A 20,987-nucleotide genomic window follows, 5' to 3' on the forward strand; every position below is an offset into this window, starting at 1 on the left:
CCACAGTTTTCTCTTTGTTATGTCCTTTTTGCAAGAGGAGGAAAATACTGGCTTTAAACCTCACTCTATGAAAACCTCATGAAAGTGCAGTCCCTTCATTTGGCTGAAGGAGATTTTCGGGACAGTTTGGAAACCCAGGAAAAGCAGCAGTGGATTCAGTGGGCTGTGCAATAAATAGGTAGTGCTGGTGCATAATCAGGGAAGAGAGATGGCAAAAATGTGCCATTCACAGGTTCTTGCTATTAATAGTGAGTGACACTTCTAACATGGGAACATGGCATTAATTCATGTACCATAATCAAAGGGTTATTTAAAAGGTAATCTCTGACTGAAACTGCAGCTTCGGGTTCCTAAATAGATGGAATATAACAATTGCATAATTCTTGTCAGTACTCGTTTTTCTTGTTACTCCTCTGCTCTAATAGATTTAGAAATGTAAGAGAAGGCATGTTCCTGTGTTCACATGAGACAGTCCTGCGGGGAGGACAGAAAGCATCCAACAGTGAGGCGCAGCTCTGCAGGAGTGTTACTGAGAGTGACCCTGCTATAAGACTACCCATGGGCTGCCTCTGCTTGCAGTGCCACCTGGGACGATGACCTAGTTTGCAAAGAGCCTGAATACTTAACCAGATGATTATAGGTACAGCACAGCTCAGGCCTGCAAAACCAGGCATGGCATTTGAACTCCATGTTCATGGTTAGAGTATATAACTCTCTCTTTTTCCACCTCAACTGCACGTTCTCCTCCAGACACGTTACACAAGTTGTTGTGCATACATGAGCCGTAATGGCTATTACAGCTGCGAACTGTTTCTGAAGAAAGGGCCTTGTCATATGAAACATCCTGTGCGTTGGCAGGGATCTTCGCGCATAACTCCTGACCGCTGCTGCCTTCCCGGCAGCTGTGATGAGGTGCTGTGACAACCCCCTTTGTGTGCTTCGACACTGCGGAGGTAGATGAGCCTCCAGGCGCGCTGCGGAAACCAGTCCGAAGTTTCCTGTTAGGTGGGGTGCAGTTTGCAGCCGGTCCGTTTTATCTGTGCCGCAGTGCGAGCGCCTTGCTGCGGTGCCATGGCAACGGGAAATTGATTAACGCGCTTCCACTGGCGTCCCTAATTGCTCTGCCGGGATGCGGTTCGCCACGGTGGGGTCCCAGCCGCAGCATGCTGCGGGGCCCATGGGGACGATGGGGACATGTGGAAGGTGAGCAGGCGAGGTGACACAGGACTGCGATGGGCACAGGACTTCTCTCTGATACCTCCTTGTGCTGGACAGGCCTGCGGGCTCCCTCTCTTGGCTCTTAGCAAAATGGAAGGCTTCCTGGTGCAGGGAAACAAAAGCCGTGATGAACTGTCTCCTGTCTTCCAGTTTTGCAGTCTGATTTCCTGTGGAGGGGATGATGGGATGGGCTGTGAATGAAGGAGGATAGGGACACCAAAGATTTTCTCAGTAGTCAGTGAAAGCAACACTTACCAGCTTGGGTTCAGCCTGTTTATGAAAGGTGAAATAGATACTGGCTGTTGAACCTACTCTGTATCTCAAAATGCATTTTGGCAGAAATCGCCATATCCCCACTGGGGCTGTCCTGTTACTCGGTGGAGCATGTAATGCACTTTATCACTATGCTAGAGTTGAGAAAAAATGATCCTGAAAGTAGTAATTATGATTTTTAACCAGCCTTTTGTCATTTCCAGTCTTGGCAATGAGACATTGGGGTGACCAGAGAGTTAGGGAGACTCCTCTTGGTGCAGTGAATTAATGAATAGTTCTTTGACAGGATGCATTTAGGAAAGCATTGCCCAGACCTTGCCGTGGGAACCTGCCACATGCTATTGCAGCACTGCCAGCATCATCCTCCTGGCCTGGCAGACTCCCTGGTCCTACCCTGTGCCATGGACCCGAGACCAAAAGGCAGAATTACTTCTAAGCTGATCTGCAGAAGGTCTCTGGGTGATGCTGGGAGCATGGTGCTGAGGAGCTGACAGGTTTAATATGCATGTTTGAACGGGCAGCTGCTGGAAGAAGAATGCCTTGCTCCAGACAGACCTGTCGACAGACACTGCTCAGTATTTCACAGCATAGTCTTTCTTCATGGCCTTCAGCTTAATTAAGATGTTGTTGTGACTGCATACTGCCTTCATTTCAGACTTAAGCATCTTCTGGCTGCATATTGCTTTGGCTTATCAGAGCCACAAGGACAGTGAGAGAGAGAGGGAGCCCTCTCAGGCAGCCACAGATAATAACGTACAGGGAAAAATCCTGAATGAAGTGAAAAATTATTTATAATAATGGTACTCAAATGGAAGGGAAATAAGTCACTCTAAGGGTATATAAATTTTTATGATAGTGTATAAACAGCCATAGCTTGCCTTGTCTCCCATCTATCCCTGCAGAGAATGAGGGCAACATCTAGCATAAAGAAAAATATAATAAGAAAACGAAGAAATGAATGGGAAGAGCTGGAGGATTGATCACTCGGTGTATTTGTATATCCTGATGTAAAAGGTGCTGCTGACAGGTGGCCAGGTTTCTTCCGTATGAAACCATGTGTGTGCTGTCAGGGCGGTGTGAGCAGCCTTGTTTCGATTGATGAATTGCCTGCTTTCTTGATTAAACCTTCCGTCACTTAAGAAACAAAAAGCCTGTGTTTGGATGGCAGAGTGGGACATGTCAAAAAAATCTGTCTGCTTTACCTTTGTGCAGATGTTGGGCACAGACTGTAACATGTATTATTAAAATGAATGTGGCATTTACTGTGCATTATTTCTTTCCTGGGAGAAGGGACCTGTAAATTATATGCTAATAATAAGCTTTAACCCTTTCAGAAACCAAGAGATTTAGGAGTGCAGGTATTCCTGCAGGCCTCACTAATTGGATGGGCTCTAACACTACTGTAGCTCTCTCTGAAGTTAATAAACAGTGTGTTTCAGACCAGTACGCTGATGCCTCTTGGGGATCCTGCCTCCCATAAGTTTTCTGCCATGGAAGTGACACTGAAATGTAAACCTTTTGAATTGCAAAATCTTCCATCAAAAGCCCCCTCCAGATTCTGATTACAGGGGGGATCTGTCTCCTGCCTGGGGCCGAGCAGGACCTCCTCAGCGGGAGGCACAGCCCACACCAGCACCAGCTCTATAACCTTGATTGCACTTCCAGATTCCCTTCAGGCTGCCAGTTTGAGACGTGCTCAACCTGCTCGTCTCAGGAAAAGAGTTAGGGATGGAAAAAAGGCTTAAACCACCTTGCAGAGCGCATGGCAGGATGTGGTGTTTAAAAATGAGATACTGACCATCTCAGCTGTGGTTTCTGGGGACACTCAGGCTGGTCTAAGCTGTGGGCTTTGGTGGCTGAAGTCAGGTGGGCAAAGCCATTGCTGGCTCTAGCGTGTGACTTTGCACGATGCTGAGCAGGGTTGTTTTGTTTGGGTTTTTTTCCCCCCTGAAATTTTACAGTAGCCATCTTCAGCATCATATTGCAGATAGACCTGTTTGGTTTGTAGCATACAAATTTATGTCATTTAAATACAGGACAGTCAGTACTCGTACCTTCTCTTGACCTGTTGTCAGACTGTCAAGGCAGAAATCTCATTGCATGGAGACTGTCAGATAGTTCTGCACAACGCCATCAGGATGCGTGCACAAAGTAGTTAAAGCCTCTTTGTACCAATTTTCTGCATGAAACAAGTGTATGAACTTCCAGATACTACTACAGCTGTCATCATAGAGCCAGACTGAGCTTCAGTCATTTAAACCCATCTCTGAGGATTTTTGTTCTAGCAGAAACTGGGAGATAACAAGATGATCAGAGTTACCCTTGGATGGGACCGAGTTTCATTTTTTGAACACTTAAATATGGAAATTGTGCTGAAAAAGCAACAGAACAAAAGCAGAATGTGCTTTGATGGATGTTGTTTGATAGCATTTTCAAATAATACTTGCCAGCTGGCAGCCCAAATTAATTAAAACATTTGTGCAAGGAATAGTTAAAGGAGGAAATAGTTGATGTTGATGATATGTCATCCATAAGTTCAGTACCTGAAGTCGTCAATCCACAGAAATAAACCAGTATCTGGAAGCATACATTATTTGTACTATATAAAAGTTAACTGAATCCTTTTTTTACATTCAGACTGTCTGTGATTATGGCTGCAGTTTTGCTGATACTGAACTGAAGGTGGAGGTTTTCGTTCTCTTTCAAAGAAAAAAGGCCGTGTCCTTTGGGTAGGAGCTTAGATGTCACATCCAGAAACGAGCCATGTGCTTTATCTACCAATAAAGCAATGCTCCTGTTTGTGAGCAAGGCTGTAATAGTTGCCATTCATTTGCCTGGGAGTGGCAGGCATCAAAGCAGTTACTTGATGCAGCAGTGTGTTTGCATGTATTTCTTATCTTAAAAGTACTATTTTATACTGGTTTGTGATTGTCTTTACATTATCAACACACTTACTTGTGTGAAGCATTTTTCCCAGAGAAACTGGGCTGAGCACCAAGGAAGAGAAGCATGGCCAGCTGCCAGCTTGGTGTTGGCTGGCACATTTACCATAAATGAGGATGCTTTCATGGGCAGCTTTTGCAGGTGTTACTTTCTCCCCATCTCTAATCTGCTTATGTTGGAATCATGCACCAATGTTACCTTAAATTTACCTTAAATGTAGCTATTTACTAAAATGTTTGTTTATTCTTATGTTTTATAGGTGAATATTTTGTTTATTTAGCCTGTTAAGGCACTTTCCAGAATGGTCAAACACACTTGGTGGTCTGACTGGGTGGCAGGACGGTTTGTTGTGGTGTCTGTTGGGCTTATTCAGCCTGGAGAAGAGAGGCATTATAGCAGTTCCCAGTACCTAAAGAGGCTTCATGAAAGCTGGGCAGGGCCTTTCTGCAAGGGCCTGTAGGGCCAGAACAGGGAGGAATGGCTTTAACCTGCCAGAGGGGAGACTGAGATGAGCTCTTAGTCAGAAGCTCTTCCCTGTGAGGGTGCTGAGGCGCTGGCACAGGGTGCCCAGAGAAGCTGTGGCTGCCCCATCCCTGGCAGTGCTCGAGGCCAGGTTGGACACAGGGGCTTGGAGCAAGCTGCTCCAGTGGAAGGTGTCCCTGCCCGTGGCAGGGGTTGGAACGGGATGAGCTTTATGATCCCTTCAAATCCAAACCATTCTGTGATCTGATGGATGGCAGGTAGTGGCGTGGAGCAGGCAAGTCAAAGCAGTTGCCGTTGTGAAGCGGGACAGTCAGGCTGTGGTTGTAGAAGGGAATGTTTGCAAGCGTAGTTTCCAGGCACAGGTGGCTCTGCCAGGTCACCCAGACAGGATTCCGTGGCAGGAGGCTGTTCTGCAATGGCAGGAGACCCTGGGCCAGGTTCCTGCAGGGCTGGGGGCGCAGTCCAGTGGTGAAGGCAAGGTGAGCCAGGGTCTATCCACCACACAGCACTGAGAGGAAGGGGTATTCCTCTAGGAAACACAGGGAGGTTTGATGTTTGTTCCACACAGGTTTATAATCCAGATCTCTGGAGGCAGCAGAGAGTGGAAACCGATGTTAATGATCTGGAAAAACATCAAAGCAGTGAATTCCTGAAGAGGAAACCAAGTTGCTTTTCTGTATTGGATAATGCAGAGCTTGGCAGGGGGGAGCTGTAATTTGTCTGGGTAGCTTTGTTGGAAGCATTTATTTCACACGCTGCTCTTATGGCAGCAGTTTGCTTCCAGATCCCTTTTTCCTTTCTGGAGCTCAGTCGATTTGCTCAATGTGGCTGAGTTTGGCTCCGGAGCCTGGCTTGAGCCCTGCAGTAGTTGGGCTGGCTTGGGTGGGTGCTGGCAGCTTTTGTATCCCATTGCTCAGCAATTGATTTGGGAATGCCTTGTTGCATATATTCCCCCCCCCCCCCTTTTATTTTAGTCCATTTCTTTTTAATCATAGTTTTAATTTTTTTTTTCTTTTAAATGGCAAAAGTTTCTTTCAGAGGACTTTCTCAATTAAGAAATGAAAGAAAAATTAAAGATATCATTACATTTCATTGTCTTCATGCCAGCTTCTTTCTTGTGGCAAAATGTCAGGTTATCTGTGCCACAGCTGCCACTTACTTCTCTCCAATGTATGTTTTCTTTTAAAAAATACTGTATGTTTTATCTGGGTGTAATGAGGACAGACGTTTTAATCAGGGGTTAGTCATTTATTTTTTCAAACTGTTGTTTTGCTTCATCATTTTTGCAGGTAATTAAATGGTTCACTTGGCACAGTGTGCCTGCTTTATTAAAACAGGTAATTCTGAAAAAAAGGAAGATGCTATTTTGTGGATCAGTGCACAAGAATTGCTTTTATCTTCATCTTCCAGCATAGTTTCTGGTGGTTTTGTGATACCCTCTTGTATTCAAGTGTATGTTAAAGTGTTTCAGTACACCCTGCTCTCTAGAGGGGGAGGCCCTGTGCTCCATTTTACTGTCGATCCCGATTCCCACGTGTATGTTCTTTGCTTAAGAATAGAAGCGGAACTAAATTTATGTTTTGTGACACTGAATTTTAATCAGGATGGTCCAAAACCAGACAAGTTGTGACACCAGCTTTATTCGGCATTGAAACCTCTTTACTGAGGCTGAGATTAAAGTCAGCCTGTTCTTTACCTATTGCAATTTCCAGTCTTTGGACTAAGAGACCCGGATAATCTTTGAAATATAAAAGGCTCTATTAATATCCAGCAGTTCAGAGAGACTGAAGTCTCAAGTAAAATGCTGCAGCTGCGTATTTCAGAAAGGGAAATTCAAGTGTTACTTAATACTATATTTAATGAGATTCAGAAAGGTGTATTTCTTGTTAAACTAGCTCATCCGTGGTATACAGGTTCTTTGCGTGCTCACTGCAGTGTGCTGCCCCACGTTATCAGTGCTGTGCTCGGTCCAATGGTGAAAGATGAAGCCATGAGTTCTTCCCCCTGTGTAATTTCTCAGACATGTGATTTTCTGATTAACCTGGCGTTTTCCGAAGTGGCATTCTTTATCTTCATCATCTCACTCTTTGCGTACTGGTACAAAGCCGCGGGCCGGCACGGACAGCCCTGCTGTAATGTACCACACATGCAGGCTTTTTCTCAGATCACACATCACCTTCTGAGGAGGCTGCTTGTTGATCTCTGTTGAGAAGATTATCCTGCTACCCCAAAGCATTGAATTATGTATGAGCAGGTGTACCCATGGCATGGGCGGTGGCGAAGGCGTTGACACCAGCAGCTCTGAGCTGGGCGATTCGGAAAGCCGCCTGATGCTGGAGCAAGGATGTATGGAGAAGGGAGGGCGATGCTGGAGGGTACCCTGCCGATGATGTGGAGCCAGGTCGGGGCAGGGTGCAGCTCTGCTCTCACTCCACATGCCCGGCAGCAGTTGTTGGAGCAGGGCTGCTGGATGATGATGAGCTGGTGGCACTCGCACTGCTGCTTGCGGAGCACAACCTCCGAGGCGGGCTGTGCTGTATTTGTTTTGCTTTTCTAAGTGCCATAGTTTAATTCTTTTTTTTAAATGGGAAGCTGCTCTGTGGTTTGGATATTTAAACAGTTATTAACCGAATGACAATTAACAGATTGCAGAGACAGATTTTCTTTTCAAAACCTCTGAAATTGAGTACAGTTTGCAAAACTATCACGGCATAGTAATGACAATGAATTTTGATTTCCCGGAACTGATATTAGACTCCTTATTAAACTATGTGCATCTGCTTTTAATTTACTCCAAATAATTGGAAAATGCAATGAAGCTTTCCAATTAAAGCACGGCTTTATGCTGTTTAATAATACCCCCATAATATTATAGCTTATGAAGTGACAGGTGAGTTGGTGTATGAATAAAACATAAAGGCAGCAATAAGGGACAGAAAACCGGAGACAGTTGTTGGGGATTTTAAATGCTGGATGTAATTTGCATATATTAATCTCTTCTTTTCAGCCTTATCAGGCGTTCTTCAGTATTTGAAGTTAAAATAGCATTGACAGGCGGGAGTACGCTTAGTTTTTTCAAGGATTTATTACTTGTATAATTTCTGATCTTTAATAAGCAGATATGACTGATCCTCATAGTTCTATAGAAATCGGTTAATTGTTCCAGATGGCGTGTACTGATTATGCAAAATTACTTTTCACACCATTTTTTTTTTTCTGATGGAGTTTGGAGTAAAATTAAATTTTTTATAGCCTTCTTATCATGCTGTTTTACAGTGGTTTTTGCACAGAAGTTGAATTTAATCTACTATATTACATTGACCAGCCGAGTTATTCTAATGTAGCATTCTGTGATTTGACAAAGAATAATAGAACACATTGCTCATTGTTCGTTACTGTGCTGCTAATAAAAAGGAGTTCTAGTGCAGAAAACCAGGCTGTTATTTATGAAGAATGCTTAATTTGCACAGTTAAAAATGCAAAATTGTTACAATGAGATGTTCTCTCTTTTGGATAGAAGACTTGGGCAGAACAAATGAAAATAGTCTTGTTGCTACAGATTTCATCTAATAAGGAAGGATTTTTTTTAATGACTGATGTGGGCTAGGCTGTGTCTTACTGGGAGGAGCAGTCATCCAGGCAGCACACTCCAGCTCTGATCAAGAGGTGTCACTGGTGTTTTCCCTGATTATCGTCACCCAGATATCTCAATGGCGTAATTTCATAATTGAAAACATTTATAAAGGTTGTTGGGCTTCATTTATCTAATGAAAAGCTGTTTATACCAAATAAACCACACATAAAGCCCTCTTGCTAATGAGTTTATTGCGATTCATTTTGGCGGTGACTCAGTGGTTGGAGGAGGCATCCTGCTGCCTTGCTGTCCTGGTTGTGCCGTGGTGGGTCCCGGTGGCAGGTCCCCATCCTGGGGGTATGCCATGGGCAGGGGTTCCCAATGCTGCCCTTGGTCTTGCCATGGGTTTGTCCAGGAGTAATGTTAGGCCCTGACTTTGCCGTCATGTTCTGTGCTGTGCCATGTCATGGGCTTCTTTGAAAGGCAAACCAGCAAATGTTTAAAGAATGACCTTTTGGTTAATGGAATTTATAATCTCCGATTCAATTAGAAATGTGGGGATACAGTAAATGGACTTTTATAAAGAGTGCTTATTTTTAACTCAATAGAAAAAAGACAAGTAATTAACTCAGTCATTAGAAAGCTTGAAATTTCTCCCATCTCCTGTGGAACTAGAAAATTGTTTTGTGTATACTCTTATATATATACGAATAATATATATGGAGACAACTAATGGCATAAATCAGAAATGATTAGAAAATGTTTGTTTTAATGAAGTAATAATTTGGTAGTAATGCTTTTCATCAGTGTAGCTTAAGGCTACATTAAGTGGACAGACTTTATATGGATTCTCTAATTTTAATCTTCAAAATGCTATCTAATGTCTCATTAAGACTTGCATATAATGTATCTTAAGTACAGTCATTAAATATAGTTTAGGGAGATTTATGTTCAGATATTGCTTAAAGATGTTTTAATAGGCCCATTTACTCTGATGATATTAATGAGCTCTTAACACATATTAAGCTTCTAAAACTAGTGGTATTCCTCTCGCAGTGAGCAAAACAACTTAGGAATTGTAAATGAATTGAATGCTCCAACAAGGCCGTTCCTCAACCGCGTCTTCAGACGCCTTCTCCAACCCATTTAGCTCCATCAGCACTGGGCTGTGTCCCAGCTCTGCTGTGCGATGTTCCCAGAACATGTAATACCTCAGCCTCAGTGATGTCATTTGGACCTGCTCGTTGCTCCATCGTCTCATGGGCATTCAAGGGTGTAGCAGGGGTTCTTGTTGCTCATATAACTGCGTGCGTAGTAAAGAACTGCAGGTTGAGAATAGGACAGACCTGAGTAAATATCTGCAATGTTACACAGATTTGGTTGTGTATCTACTGAAATAAGCATACTTTAAGGAAAGAGTCAAACGAAGCCACACTTTCAAATAAATTCTGCTTTTTTATCATCTAAAGATGCAAGAATTATAATTATGATAATAAAAACTGTTCATTCCCCTATTGTCACTTTAGTTCCAACTCGGAAAGTTATTGCAAACAAAATTCTCTGGTTTCATCACTCAGCTCTTCTTAAAAAATCCTTCTGAGTTCAGAGACTTTTATAATTAGTAAATTGGTTTGTTAGAAGGAGATAATGGCAAATTTCTTCTTTTCATAATTGGACATTTCTTCCCTGTAGGCTAATGTATGCGCAGCACTTACATACACAATAAGCTGTGCTTTTGAAAAGCCATAACTGGCTAATAAGTGCTGTGGTGTCATCAGAGAGTAATGGTTTGCTGATTAGCATAATTAATGACAAATGGTGGTGCAGAGCAGGCGGATTGGTTTCGCAGCTGATGGATGTGCTGCAGCCGCTGCCAAGCCGTGCCAAGGCAGCCAGGCTGGTGCTGGTGTTCGGCTCAGTACCCACCTCTAACCTGCACTAGCACCCACCACTGCTCCCAGCACCTCAGGGAACCAACATGTGGCTGCTTTTGGGTGCTCCACTGTGCTGGAGGATGCTGGAGAGGGGCTTGACACTGCTCCAGACCTTGCCTGCCAGGAGGCTTGAGCCGTGCACTGATGATAGAAAAGCAGCACCTGGCCATGCTTGGTTCTGGTCCGCATCTTGATTTTGGTCCTGGTCCTCCAAGTGCAGGAGGGATGTGCCAGGCAGGTGTCCACACTACAAAGCGAATGCATTTATCTGTGACTTGATTAATCGGGGCTAATTTGCATTTGCAAATGAGACTGATAAAAATGGAGTTACCTTTTCACCTCTAAGGGGGAGGAGGGATTATTTCTAGGTTCTCTCTCTTTTTTTTTAAGTGATAAGCAACTCTTTTACCAGTAAGGATGAAAATACTTAATTTGCATTAGCAAAAGAAGCTAATTATTATATAGTTAATTAGCATCTGGAAATGAGGATTATCTTAATTACAAAGCACAATTTCCTTAATAGCTACAAAACTGTAAGTTTGATCTGTGTGGAGATTGGTGACTATTATTATGTAATTAGTGATCATATTAATGGTGCCATGTATTTAGATATAATTTGCATATGCAAATGAAATTTACCTGATAGAAATATGTGGCTCTGCTAATGACTCTGAGCACTCAAAAATTAAATTGCATTAGGAGATCTGGGTCCTGTGCTGCTGTGCAGTGGCACGGCAGATCTCCTCCTCCTCTCAGAGCATTTGGCTTTGCAGGGCCATGGCTCCATGGTCTGGCTGTTGGGAGAATGAGGAAACCTTTCCTTGTCCTTTTGGCTCCCTAGACCTTGGTGTTAGGATCAACCTCCTGCAGATGGGTGGAATCTCATGCAGCACAGCCATCACTCTTGCCATCCTCCTCTGCAGTGACAACCTTTGGGTCCTTGGGTCCTTGTCAAGGCTTTTCTGGCTAGATGAGAGTTGCATCTTCTGGCTAGATGTGCTTGCATCTACAAGCACATGTTCTGTTCATCAGTGAGCAGGAGACGGGATCTCATGTCCTTTGCAGGCGTGCTTGTGGTGTGTTTCTGCTTCCCGTTCACTGGAGTATGGAGAGCAGGATGCTTTCAGGTCAGCTGATCCGTCTTCTGTCCTCTTTTATTAGAAGCAAAAAGCTGTCTGTATGTTTAAAAGAAACCCTAAAGTACCTTAAAACAAAACCATGTTAAGAGAGGGTGCTGTGCATGCTTATCTCCCCAGGGAGCCCCATGGGACAGATGTTGGTTGCTCAGTGCACAGCTGGACACTGCGCGGTGCTGTTGCTAATGGCCAGGATCACAGCCATCATTGCAAGTGTGACCACTGCCACTGCCCGGTGACTTGGCCCCTGCCCAGGGAGGTTTTCCAGTTGGGGAGCCCCATACCCTTGCAGTGACAACCTCCCTGTCCCTGCAGTACGAAATCACACCTCTGTAGTTTTGTTAGCAAAGAAAAAGCCATTGTGACAAAATGCAGCGTGTTTCTTTAACGTCCCCTGCTCCTAACCTGCAGTACTGAAATGACTGAGATGCAGAAAATACCAGTGCTGGAAGGAAGCGGCCGTTACCCAACAGGATGCTTCTCTCATCAAGAGGGAGAAATTTACAGCCCCCGGCCGGGGAACACTGCAGCTATTGTGGGTGCTTCCTGAGATGCTTTCTGCAACTGCCTGCTCCAGCCCGAGCCCTGCCTGCGCCTCCCTGCCTCTCTGCGGCAGACAGGCGGTACATGTTTAATGACTTCCAAGGAGTCTGTCTGTCATTACAGCCGGAGCTGAAAGTAATTGAAAAGCGTCTGTGTTTCTCTTCAGTGCAAGCTGGAGGGGTGAGTGCCTCCACCTCACCTCCCTGTCCTCGAGCAGGACCTGTCCCAGCTCTGCACAGCCCCGCGCGAGGGCCCTGTTCTCTATCTGCTCTGGTCTAATTAATTAAGGGTTGTTGCTTGGAAGTAGCACATGCTTAGGTGTGATCTTTGAAGTTTAGTGTGGTGCGGAGACTTCAAAGGGCACATTTTATTAAAAAATAATAAAATCAAGAGCTCCTAAACACTTGCAATTTGAAGAGCTTTGTTTGAAGTCTCTCCATGTTCTCTGGTGCTGATACAGCCGCAGCGCTGAGGTACTACTTAGCTGTCACCATGCAGTACTTAACCTTCACTTTATTTAAAAAAGAAAATAATCAAAACCAGGAGTATTCTCTCAAGTGTTTTCGTGGCTTGATCTAGCAGTAAAGAACTAATTGTGCTGTGTCGTGAGCTATGCAGGAAACGGACAGAATCAAGGCTGACAATCAAATTAGCAAAAATGAAAATGTAGTCCAGGTCTGTTTTCTTAATCAAAGAGCTTTCAGGACGAACAGGAAAGCTGTAAACCTTTCCCATCATGGAGGTTTCCTTCCACAGCCCGGGAGGCCCCTGCTCTCCCGCTCACCTCGCTGAGCATCGTGTGGTTTGGTGCTGCTGCTGTTGTACTTCCTGGATACCAGGCATGGGCCATGGTGTTTTCATCTGGGCTATGGCACTGCTTCCTTGCTTCTCACAAGGACTCCTTGATAAGAGCTCCCACTGGGAGCTGCAGGACCAGCAACTACCCCCAGAGCCATTGCAGTGCTGCAGGGCTATCCCCTTGAGCCTTGGTGTAGTGGAGCTGGGGAAGAGAAGTGGTGGCAGGCTAAGCCCTACACGTGGAAGCACCTCTGGGCTGGGTGTGCAGGCACAGCCCACAGTGCAGGTTGTTTTGGTGGAGCATTGGACCATCCTGGCTGCTCTGGTCTCCCCTCATCAGTGTGTTGGAGTAGCGAGGGGCTGCACAGGGCTGGCAGCCTGCTGGTCCCCTCTGCACAGCCAGCGTCGGTGGCCTCTGTGGGAGCAGCACAGATGGTGAGCCCAAGCAGCAGCACAAACTGCAGCATGTCCTGGAGACATACTTCCCCTTATTCTATGCCTTCCCCTGCCCCTCATCCAAGGGCTCCCCTACTGCAGGGCTGCTCTGGGTAGGCTGAAAAGGGACTGGAGAGGAGCCAGAGGAAATGGGGTCACTGTCTAATATTTGGGTACTTTATTAAATGAAGTGTGTGCATTTTGGGTGCGGTGTCTGCAGCCCAGGGCAGTTGCAGCGTGTTCCCCATTGCAGCCAGCTTGGCAGGAGCTCGTGGGAGGGTTTGCTTTTGTTTCCCCCCTGAGGTTTTGGTATCATCAGTGATTTGGAAATGCAGAGTGGTGGTGTTCCATCTGGGATGCGGTGCACGGTAGCACAGAGAGCACACACACATGTTTACTATTCAGCCTGCTATTTAAATTACTATGCACAGAAACAGTGAAGTAGGAGGCTTAGCTGTACATTATGAAGAGTGTGGTTTATTTTGTAAAGCTTGCATCCTTCTCTTGATGTGTTGCAGACTGTTGTAAAACATTTTTTTCCATACTTTTGAATTACTTTTTCCCCTTGTACTGAGATCACACAATGCGCCTGGGTTCGTGCAGGTGTCCTGCGCCATCCTCCATGCCTGGGTGCAAAGGCTCAAGTGTGCAGAGACGTTGCCAGGGTACTTGGTGGGAAGCAGATTGGTGTGAATGGGAGTCAGAGCCTTGCGTATGCTGTAGGGCGTTAGGGTGGCTGTGGCAGTCAGGCAGGGGCTGGGCCGGGTGTCAAGGGGGTGATGGATGTCCTGGTCCCTGCCTGACTAACCTGCCCTGGCCAGGTAGCTGTGCGGGGCCTGGTGTGCTGGTTGGGCAGGAAGGGCCATGCTGCTGGCAGGAGCAGCCTCACTGAGCAGGCAGGCATTGGACCTGGCAGCCTTCATGCCCTGCAAGGGCTTAGGAAGTCCCTGTTCTATTCCTTGGAAAGCATCAGCCTAGTGCCATCACCCCTGGTTAACAGTTGTGACTGCAGAGTGGGTGTTCCCCAGGGAAGAGCCGTCTCCATCAGCTGAGGGGTGACTGTGTCCAAGTCACAGCCTCACCCTGCACAGGGAACTTGCTGCTAATGGAAAGAGCCCTCCGTGCATACGTGGAAATGCTGCTCAGAGGGGCCCCAAGGCTGTGCTATATGCTGGTGGGTGCCCTTGATGTCCACACAGGACAGAGGCTCACATCACCCTCTGGTCTGACCACAGCTTCCCTGGGCCTGCTCCAAGCACTGCTGCCTGCCCTCTGCCATGTCCATACCCGCTTCCAAGTGCTTCTGGTGTTATTGAGCTAAAAATTAAGTTTTCTGGTAGCAGGTGAGCTGTGCTGGGTTTATGGTGTTGCTGTAAGCTGGTTTATGAGATACTCATCTTGGTAAAACATAAACACTCTACTAGTGTTTCAGGTCTGGGGAAAATCAGGGCTTGTGCAGTATTGCAGAAAGCTCTTTCTAAAATCTAAGATCATTTGAATTTTCAAGGTGGCAATAGTACATTCACTGTTGGTTTTTTCTGTTGGTTTGGATTAGCAGTGCTCAGCTTTCAAAGTCACGAAGGAAAGTGTTTTTGCAGGGGATTTATCAATTTAAATATTTTTAATATCAGCAGTTGAAAATTCAAGTGTAAAAGGCCATGCAAAAATAGCAGTAAAGGAATCCAAAGCTATAAAAGCTGATGGTGAGAATTTAGATGCAGAAACAGCTGTTATTTCCTGGGGAGTTCAGGTATATAAACTCTTCCATGGCTGTGTATCCCCACAATAGTGGTGTGAAGAATTAGCGCTCACTGCAGTATGCAAACTGAACCCGCCAAGCACTGAGGCAGCTATTCATCTATACCCAGGAGCTAAATATGACAATGTTAGCATTTTTCATTTCCCTGACGTTACCATTAATAAAGCAATGATCCAAAAGAAGCTTTGCTGAGTCTGTTCTTTATGCTTCCATCACTCACGACTAGATAATTTCACACAGGATCGTTTTTAAATTAAATGACGATAAAAGCGCTCTGCTGTCCTGTGTTCACTAGTTCATAGAAGTCTATCAAGTCATTAATGTGTCATGACAAACTGCTAGTTGGATACAAGAGTAATTAATTATTTGCATAAATAACAGGTTGAACTTCGTGCTTTGAACCGCAGTGACATGTGCGTCACATCATGGACATCTTGGAACCTCTCGCAGAGAGTTCATGGGAGGGGCGGAAGCCGAGGCGGCGTGTGCGCTGTCGCATCCTCACCCGCTTCAAACGGGCAGGAGCTTGGCTGGAGTTTTGATGCTTTTTGTGTTCCTGCATTCTTCATTAACGGCTGCTTCAAGAAAGCATCTGATCACTGGAGATTTCAATGAACAATTATACAGATTTTCATAATCACCATTAATCACCACATATTTTTCAAGATAATTACAGCAATTATTATTTAGATTCCTCTTTTATGTCCGCATTGTAGAAAAGAACAAGTGCTTATTACGCTGGGTAGTGTAGAGAACTACGGTCTGAAGTTCTTTGTCATCCAGAAACTCATTATGTTAGCTGATGCTGCCTGTGAAAGTTCGTCAGCGTGTTTAAATTAGGGTAGCATTGGCAGGTCTGATTATTTAAATCTGGTAGCTTTGCTAAAAATATAGTTATTCAAGAAAGATGAATTACTAATTTGACAACTGAGATTTAGTTGGAGTCTACAGCACAGAAGGCAGCATCTATCGTGTGCTTAAAGGAGGGTGACAGTACTTTTTCAGATTAAAAAGAGAATTTCTGAGCCAGCTAACAAGTTGTATTTTTAGAGCACAGTTTTGTGGCCTGCCCTTTAAAGGCTGAGAGTAAGTCTTAGTAAATTATAATGAAGAAGTAGGCACCAGTTAAAAGTTGATTGTGCTTTTCAGTGGTCCTGCACTAATGAAAGGGGTGGCTCTTCCTTCCTTTCATGTACCCTTCTCTTGGAGGGGTCCAGCCTCCTCCTGGCTACTGTCTTCATGGGGACCCCATCCTCCAGGGCTTGGTTTAGGAGTGAGCTTGTCTTCCTCCTGGTCCTGCTGGTGTGCTCAGAGTGGTACAAGCAGGATCAGCTTTGCCTACTTGTGCGAGGAGGCTTTATGTGAAACATGCAAGGTGCAAATGTTTCACAGGACTTTAAAAATGTTTTGAAGTCACCACCTTTTGAAGATGTTATACATGGGCTGATGTGTGAGTTTGCTCATGTGGTGGTGTGAGTGATGTTGCCAGTGGTAGTGTTGTAAAAACAAGGCCTTGCCACCTTTTTTGTCCTGAATCAGTACACGTTGCCTTTGGAAAGAGCTGTATTTGGTCCTTAACCAGCACCAGATTCTTTTATCTGTTTGTGTTACTATCTGTTGGTCTCAAAGGTAACACAACTAAGAGTTAAATAGCTCTTGGCCAGACTAACACCAGAACTGCAGCTCCAGGCCAGAGACTGGCTGGTGAGTCTTGATGCTGCCGGTGGAAATAGTAACACCGGGCAGAATCTCAGCACAGCACTCTGCTCATCAGAGACTGCCAGGAGTGCTTCAGAAGCAACGGTGGGGGGAGGAATCAGAGGCTGCTGCTGCTGTTTATTTACAGCACAACATCAGAACAAGGGACATGGAATTAAAAGCCTCCTACGGTTCTGGTTTGCATTTAATTTTATTATGAAGTTAACTGGCTGCTGTAAACGGCAGTTGTGCACTGTCTCATGGTGCACAGCAGGAGTGATGGCACCCAGACCCTGGTGCTGGACACCCCAGCAGACTGCAGCACAGCAATGGGAGCTCTTTCCTGCTTGTTGCTGGAGATGCGTGGCCCTGGAGGCTGCTCCCTGCAGTTACCTCCATCCCTTTTCTGTGAGTCTCAGTGGGCTGGTGTGCGGTGGAGGAGTGCTTTTAAGGGCTCAACCTGCACAAGTGGTGAGTTTGAGCTTGCACATGTGCAGCCCTGTCATGGCTTACGTGGCATGGCCGTGCTCCACATGGGAAGCATGGGAAGGTGGGTTCTGTGCAGGGAGATGTGCTGCTGAACCAACTGTGATGGACCCAGAGTGCAGGGAAGGACCAGTGCTGCAGTGTGGCCTTGGGAGAGCGCTCAGCCCCATCACTGTGTAGTGTGCAGGGGTGCCCCTGTGAAATCACTGCAGAAATGCATTGCTGCAGCTGGCATTTTGTTCAGAACAGCGTAGTGTGTGGTACCCTCGTGAAGCACAGCACAACACAGTCTTATCCATGGGATGTAGAAGCTACCGTTAAGATGAGATGGTTCATTGTTGTGCTGGAGCAAATTGTCACTGCATTTGTTACTCATCTTGGGACTGAGATTTACATTTCTAGAAGGAAGTTGGGTGCCTCACCCTTGATGTCCTCGTGAACGTGACAAAAGCAGCAGTAGCTTTCAGTCTCTCTTTCTTTGACCTTTACTCCAGGACAGTGTGCAGCACTTCCAAGGGTGAGGTGGAGGACACAAGAGTGTGCTTCCTTGGAAGCATTTGCTTTGCCCAGGGCCATGTTTCAGCCTGGAAGGCTGGAGCCCAACCAAGACGCAGGGTGAAGGGGCAAAGGCTGCCAGTGCTGGAGGCAGCCACTGTGCAGCCTGGTGCTTTATTTCTGTACAGTTTCCTGATTTGGTGGGTATTTAAATCCTCGTGACTCCCAGTGCCTGGCTGTGAAAAGGGCTGTTGAATGAGGGTGTTGTTTTCTGATTTCTGCCTCTAATGTATTTTACCAGCAGGCTGGTGACGGGCCTGACACGCGGCTCCTGTGCACGTTCCTGCGCTTTGGGAGCGCAGCATTAATAACACACTTCCATGCATCATGCCATTTTTAAGCATGATCGTTATGATAAAGGGCATATACTTAATTACAGGCCTGCTTAATTACAGCTCTGTTGAAGCTCGTTTGTTTAGGAGAGTGCTAATTGCGCTGCTGAGCCTTTGGCACACCCTGCTTTCAGCTGCTGCTTTGCTGTGCAGTTCTGAGCTCTGGGAGGGCTGGAGTGCGCGAGGACCGAAGGACGGGTGGACGGGCATGCTCATCGTGGCTTAGTCTTTAAATTACCTTACCAAAGCCAGCGTGTGACTGATCAAAGCAGGTTTCTGTCGGGATAACAAATGCAGATGGGCTTCCAGGTTCAAAACTTCCTGGATTTGGTGATGCTGCTTTTCATCTGTTTCCTTTTGGTTCTCACAGCACTGTGACTGCCACAGAGCACCTTTGATAATGAAATGACTCCAGTGGAGAGTTCGGAGCTTTTTTAAAGTGAAAAATATAAAAAGCAAATGTAAGATGCTATGTATTCTTAAATAACCCTTGTTAAATCACTAACATGGTAACTCACTGGTGCTAATGGAAGTTGCAAAGAGCAGGCAGAGGAACACTGAGTTTGTGGGTGCAGATGCTTTGTGAAAGAAAACCCCATTTGAAGATTACTTGAGGGCATTTCAGGGCTTAAATTTGCTCTAGTTTGAAGTTTTTATTTCTTTCAGAGCTGCAATTTAAGGACTTAAAATGTTAAAGATGTACCTGAAATAAAGCGGGTGTATTTGGGGCTGCACTCTGTCTTAGAGATGTGCCCTTTTCCATCTGGTGTGGAAATTGCTGAGTTCCATGTTTGGAAAGTAAGTGTCTCCCTTGTTCTGACACGTCTTGTGGGAGGCTTTCTGTGAAGTTTCTGAGGTGGTGGTAGCAGGACACAGACACGGAGCCATTGCACCAAGAGGATAGTACTGCTAAGCTTGTGCTGCAGGGAGAGCTTGGCCCAGGGACACGAGGCTTTGCCGTCAGCTGTCATGTCCCTGTGTCTGGCCTCACACTCCGCTGGTTTCCATTCTCCTGCTGTGATTTGCAAGTGTGTGAGCTCTGCTGCTCCCTGTCGAGTTTGTGCTGGCAGCAGCCAGGCCAAGACAGTGCTTGGCCCTTGGTGTTTGTAGTACTTAACTACTTGGGGGGGTACAAGGCACCCAAACTGGGCATGATCCTTGTCTTCTTGCTCAGACACCACTGAGTTCGTTCAGGTGGTTCTGTGTGGTAGTGGTAAATGAATCTCAGTCCTCTTAAAACGGTTGTGTTTGTTTTCCGTTTCATATACTGTCTGCTTTGGCAGCTGAACCAAACTGGAAGACTCAAAATTGAGACCATGAAATTGTATATGGGTAGAGCAGGGAGGGTTCACTGGATTCCTGATTTGGTAGGGACTAACCCAGCTGTGTCTCAAACAGAGAGAAACCACTGGCAGGTTCGAGCGAGGAAAAGGCTGGCAATAGCTTCTGCGAGCTATCACTCGTGTCAATGCCATGAATACTTGATCTGTCACTGGGAACGTGTGAAGCTGCATGTCAGAAGTCAGCTGGAAGTGTGACTGTCTGCTTGTTTTGTCTCTTTCAGCAATGGATGGAGTGCCTTTCATGATTTCGGACAAGTTTGCCTGTGCTCCTGAAGGGGTGAGTTGCCTTTGTTGTTCTTTCAGTGTCTAAAATGCATCTTTTCATGGAGAGCAGTCACAAAACATCAACACAAATCACCTGCTTCTGTGAGCTTTTCCTTTGTGGGGCCCAGTACATAAATGCTTGAAATGACCCAGTGCTGCACTTAACAATAGTTCCCCTATTGCCAGATCCCTCCTAAAACTGCTTTTGTCCCAGGGGTTTCATAGAACCGTATAATCACAGAATGGTTTGCGTTGGAAGGGACCTTAAAGATCTAGTTCCAAAGGCTTAGCATCCCATTGCAAGTTCCCTAATCTACCCAATTCTAAAACAGTATCTCTTTAAAAATCAGTTTACAAGAAGCTGCTAAGGCAAACACTGAGCCATCAGCTGTATCTGAGTTTTCACATCTGTGCTGCCACTTTGTGCTTTCTTCTTCCTGCTGACACAACCTGCATGTGCAGCCGGACATGGTTTTCACAACCATTGCTTTCTGAAAGGGTGGTTTATGGGCCGTTGTTCCCAGAAAGCTGGAGTCCCTGCTGCGAGGACAAATGCAGAGAGATTAGGTCGTGGTAATCCTCCCCTCGGATCCTTTAGACACCATTGCCACCATATGGCCAGTTTGGTCGGGGCTTCCCACAGTCAGCACTGCTCACACCTACATGCTGAGGCCATATGAAATCCATAGGGTGTTACAGAGTGCTGGTAACAGGCGTCCTGCAGCAGGGAGATGGGTAAAGATCTCCAAAAACCTGTGCAAAGTGACACCAATATGAGTGTCAGCTGTTCCTGCTTAGGGAGAAAGGCATTAGAGCTGCTATCCCTAACCCACACTTGTAGGGGACTGAGAAACAGGATTATGCATGTGTTTACAGATGGTGCCTCTGAATCTCTGGTGATAGAGTATTTGCTGACTTAAAACAAAAAAAAAAAACCTAAATTTAACATTTCTGTTTCTTTTGCTCTTGCCAGATGCAGCCAGTTGATCTCTTGGGCATCACAATCAAAACCCTTGCAGAAATCGAAAAGGAGGTAAGTAGTGAGTCAGGCACTAAGCAGAAGCATTGTGAGAGCTGTGCTGACTTTGTTGTAAGATCCCTTCCCTCATGGAAAAATTCCCTCTTGTCTTTCCTAAGTCACTGCTGGTGGATAAAGTCAATGCAGAGTCAAACAGTAAGCTCAGAGTTAGGGATGTCCTCCACGATCCAGGTG

General features: G+C 45.6%; 1 protein-coding gene across 13 annotated transcripts in view; it reads left to right on the forward strand.

Annotated features, from left to right (window-relative positions):
• The window catches only part of MVB12B (multivesicular body subunit 12B), a 57,482-nt gene that overhangs the window by 32,538 nt on the left and 3,957 nt on the right, over positions 1–20,987 (forward strand). For 11 of the 13 annotated variants that reach the window (XM_061352642.1, XM_061352637.1, XM_061352640.1 and 8 more), the window contains 2 exons: positions 19,732–19,787; positions 20,748–20,807. In XM_061352642.1, coding sequence (XP_061208626.1) covers positions 19,732–19,787; positions 20,748–20,807 — 116 coding nt within the window. Of the gene's footprint in view, positions 1–1,777; positions 2,754–15,477; positions 15,887–19,731; positions 19,788–20,747; positions 20,808–20,987 lie in introns of those variants that run through there. The other 2 variants (XM_061352644.1, XM_061352645.1) reach the window with 2 other exon arrangements.

Source organism: Neopsephotus bourkii, unplaced genomic scaffold (genome assembly GCF_033783945.1).
Source record: "Neopsephotus bourkii isolate Nb327-2 ecotype Australia unplaced genomic scaffold, CSIRO-AGI_Nbou_v1 NB_659, whole genome shotgun sequence".
Lineage (NCBI taxonomy): Eukaryota > Metazoa > Chordata > Aves > Psittaciformes > Psittacidae > Neopsephotus > Neopsephotus bourkii.